Source organism: Mus caroli, unplaced genomic scaffold (genome assembly GCF_900094665.2).
Source record: "Mus caroli unplaced genomic scaffold, CAROLI_EIJ_v1.1 scaffold_6849_1, whole genome shotgun sequence".
NCBI classification, from domain to species: Eukaryota; Metazoa; Chordata; class Mammalia; order Rodentia; family Muridae; genus Mus; species Mus caroli.
Window position 1 is genome coordinate 75,316 of NW_018389914.1, and position 1,352 is coordinate 76,667.

The window sequence follows — 1,352 nt, forward strand, 5'->3', positions numbered from 1 at the left end:
ATATGAACAAACATATTTCCTAGCTTGTTTTTTACCTGAGTAGAGTGCCTCAGCTGCAGAGTCCAAGAGAAATAGATTTAAAATTCCCAATGCGAGGGGAGGAAGCAATAGAAAAGCCTTGGAATTATTAGTGTGTCAGTCTCTCTCATCAGTAAAGTTCAAAGTACCCGTGGTCACAAAAATGTGACCTCAACATAATATATACTATGCACTGTCTGAACTGCATCAAGCTGATGAGTGTATCAATAGGATGTTGTACTGGACTTTTATTCTCTGGTTCTTACAGATTCCCAAATTTGTCTCTGCCATTAAGACTGTGAATATCAGTAAATGCTATTACCAAACGACTGAAGATTTTCACCATGAAGGAGATGTCATGATTGGTGCATTTTTTCCTATTCATACTTACTACTCTGGAAAGAAAATTCCACATCCATTTCTACCATACTATTATATAGATAATCATATACAGTAAGTACAATTGTTAACTTTTAGTGTTTAGAATTCTTATGACTTATTGGGAGTACTCTTTAAATTGTACTAATATTATTTTTCATTTTTAAATGACTATTTTTTTTAGATATTTGAAAATTTACTCTTTAAATGTATTATCATGTTGGCTTCTTTTCCTCTCTCAGGTGGAATAAAATGGTAACTTTGAGTTTCTTCATCTTAGTTCCCTCCTTTGATTAATAAAGTGTAACTTTTTATTTGCAGTTACTGTTATGCCACAATAACTGAATAGTTTTCAATATTATGATTTTAAGAAGTGTTAATTTATACTTAGTTGATATTTTTATTCATATTCCTAATGTGTTCTTGTGGTATTAGATTATATTACTGAATTTAGTAAGTCCTGAATGTGTATTGTGATGCTTGAGTGATGAGGCTGTGTTTTAATATTTATAGCTGATTCCAGATTTATTGCATCAGAATAGTGAATACTTCTGGGCTCCAGAGATATTTCATCCATCTCAATTTTTCTTATAAGTGATTGTTTGCTGATTTAATTTTTATTTTGAGCTTTCCAGTGTTTACCTATTTACATTATCTGTTTGCAGTATTTACTCTCATTTTTATGGTTGTATTTACCAAGACATCATGCCTATGAGTGGGTCATCTTCTATTTCCTAGCATGTGTGAAATATTCCACATGAATGCATAGAGTCAGATAAAATTTTCTGAATTACAGAAAAATATTCATGTGTTTCCTAATAAAGGAAATAAAATGTGTCTTATTATAAATCAGACTTTTCAATCCCATGAATATCATCTTTTTTTTTCCTTTCTAAATATTTTTATTAGGTATTTTCCTCATTTACATTTCCAATGCTATCCCAAAAGTCCCCCAT

General features: G+C 30.8%; 1 protein-coding gene across 2 annotated transcripts in view; it reads left to right on the forward strand.

The window, feature by feature from the left end:
* The first annotated feature begins 250 nt into the window (after nucleotides 1–250).
* The window catches only part of LOC110288372 (vomeronasal type-2 receptor 116-like), a 17,684-nt gene continuing 16,582 nt past the window's right edge, over nucleotides 251–1,352 (forward strand). For both annotated transcript variants that reach the window (XM_021154732.1, XM_029473843.1), the window contains exon 1: nucleotides 251–471. In XM_021154732.1, the coding sequence (XP_021010391.1) occupies nucleotides 251–471 (221 nt within the window). The remainder of the gene's footprint in view (nucleotides 472–1,352) is intronic.